The sequence below is a fragment of the Oryza brachyantha genome, chromosome 11 (assembly GCF_000231095.2).
Source record: "Oryza brachyantha chromosome 11, ObraRS2, whole genome shotgun sequence".
Lineage (NCBI taxonomy): Eukaryota > Viridiplantae > Streptophyta > Magnoliopsida > Poales > Poaceae > Oryza > Oryza brachyantha.
This window is the reverse complement of record NC_023173.2, coordinates 12,796,486-12,798,949: the sequence shown is the minus strand read 5'-3', so window position 1 is coordinate 12,798,949 and position 2,464 is coordinate 12,796,486. Positions and strand designations below refer to the sequence as shown.

General features: G+C 46.1%; 1 protein-coding gene across 1 annotated transcript; it reads right to left on the bottom strand.

Moving 5' to 3' along the window:
• Window positions 1–762: 762 nt before the first annotated feature.
• On the bottom strand, window positions 763–1,664 carry LOC121055680 (ERI1 exoribonuclease 3-like; the record flags this gene model as incomplete). The annotated part of the gene is given in 1 exon segment (XM_040528550.1): window positions 763–1,664. A coding segment is annotated over 1 exon segment (876 nt), but the record flags the coding sequence as incomplete, so codon positions are not given.
• Between the last annotated feature and the right edge of the window lie 800 nt (window positions 1,665–2,464).

Genomic DNA, 2,464 nt, shown 5'->3' with positions numbered 1-2,464 from the left:
TGCTCCTATTAGTATTAGTAGTGAGATCTGGGAAGATAACCTCCATTTAGATGATAATGACCAAGCTACTCTGATTCAACCTTTCAGTTTTGATGAATTAGATAAAGTAATTAAAGATGCAAAGATGAATACTGCCTCAGGGCTAGGTGGTTTCTTATTCAGTTTTATAGAACCTTTTGAAATATTATCAAACCTGACCTTTTTGAGATGTTGATTTTGTTACATAATGAAGAGCTTGATTTATTAAGGTTAAACTTTGGAGTTATCACTTTAATACCAAATTGAGGATGCTGTGAATATTAAACAATATAGATCTATTTGTGTCTTGAATGAGAATTTCAAAATTATTACTAAAGTGTTAATCAATAGATTAAGTAAGGTTCCTAGAAAGTTGATTTCTTCTACTCAAACTGCCTTTATTCCTGATAGATACATTTTAGATGGTTGTGTTATTTTACAGGAGGTTATGCATGAGTTGAAGATTAAAAAGTCGAAAGGAATTTTTCTCAAAATTAATTTTGAAAAATCTTATAATCGAGTTAAATGGTCCTTTCTGATCGAGTTAAAGAAGAACAATCCATAAATGAAAAGACAAGCATGTCGAAAAAGAAAAATATTATATAGCCTGACGGATTCACACGACCCACCTACACGCGAACGACGATTATTATTATTATTATTATTATTATTATTATTATTATTATTATTATTATTATTATTATTATTATTATTATTATTATTATTATTATTATTATTATTATCGTCGTCCTCCCATACAAAGTAGGAGCACACTGCACCTCTCGCCGGCGTCCACCTGCCGCAGCCGAAGAAGCGCCGCCCCTGCGTCGGCCCCGGCCTCCGCGACACGCCCGCCCTGATCGCCACGCCGCAGTGGCAGTAGCGTACGTGCGCGCCACCAGCTACTCCCTCCACCTCCGTCCCGGCGCCGACCTGCGGCGGCGGCCGTGGCGGCAGCGAGCCGGTGACGGCGAGCCTGACCCCTCGGCGCATCAGGAGGGCGAGGAGGCGCGCCGTGTTGCGCGCGTCGTCGAGCCCGCTGTGCGGCCGCCCCTAGAATGCTAGCCCTGCCATCGTGACAGCCTCCTCCAGGCCAACCCGGCGGGTGTCGCCACCGGCACCGGCGCTGCCGAACACTTGCTTGAGGTTGATCCACCGGTCGAAGTACTCCGGCTTGTCGTCGATGCCCTTGAACCGGCACTCCCCCTCCAGCATGGTGCGGCAGTCCCAGTCGCCCCACGTCACCACGGCGAACCCACCGCCGGCGGCGTTCTTGACGCCCCTCGCCGCCAGCCACGCGTCGTGCGCGCGCAGCGCGTCCGCGAGCAGCACGCCGGCGTCGACGTCGGCCTGCTCGATGCCGGTGAGCTCCCTGCAGTACCCGGTGAGCGTCGGGTGGTGCACCGGCCGGACGTACGCGCGGAACGCCTCCGCGAGCTGCTCGCCGGTGGCGCCGTCGACGATGACGGAGGCTAACTCGAAGACCTCCTGTGGATATATACTCCTGCCCCTCTCGCAGGTCGCCTCCAAGTCGATGACCACGAAGTAGGCGAATTCCTGGAGCTGGACTCCGGCGACGCCATGGTTGCCGCCGCCGGCGCCGCTCGCCGCGGTATACATCTATACAATTACACAGTGCCTAGTATCACTCAAAATACAATTTTTTTCTTATAAATTCAAGTGAATCTTCGGAAAACTAAAATAGCCTTTCGAACCAAATAGAGAGAGTTAATAGCTAGCAAACGTGCTAATAACTAATCAAGTTGATGAAGTTGAACGATCAGAAATGAGTAGTGGCCGGCAAGCCAGACGACGGTGGCTCCGGCGATCGATGGAGACGGCGAGGAGAGATTGGGAAAGGGAAGAAATGGGAGGAGATTAGCGACAGCGTATGGGAGTACATATATTTTTTTTGTCGGAATGACAGAAGGAGGTATATATAGGACGAGGGATGAATTAATTAATTAATGACTAAGCATGCTGTGATCAAGTCCTAAAAAATAATCAGCAGATGCTTCCCAGCTGCGTAGTTTAGTGGTTAAACTAATTATAAAGATTGTTCCATAGTTACTTTTGCCGGCAACAGCCTGAAAATCTGAAAGCAGGAGCCGAGAATTCTGACTTGGTATCAGCAATGGGGTCGCCCTGAGGTCTCCCAGTTCCAGTAAACGGCATGCTTGACTCGAAGAAACGACTCGGCAACTGTGAGATGGATTTGTATTATATTTAATATTTGTTCCGTTATACTTGTGGGTCTCGTAATATAAAACTTTTAAGTTTTAGCTAAATTTACATGGATGTTAACGCAAATAGACATATAAAGTTATCATATATATTAAACTACGGATGAATTTAATCAAAACTAAAAAGGTTTATAATAGATGGAATGCGTTCTTTTATTCTCAATGCAATGTACATGGTTATTAAAATTTCTTTAAGAAGTCTT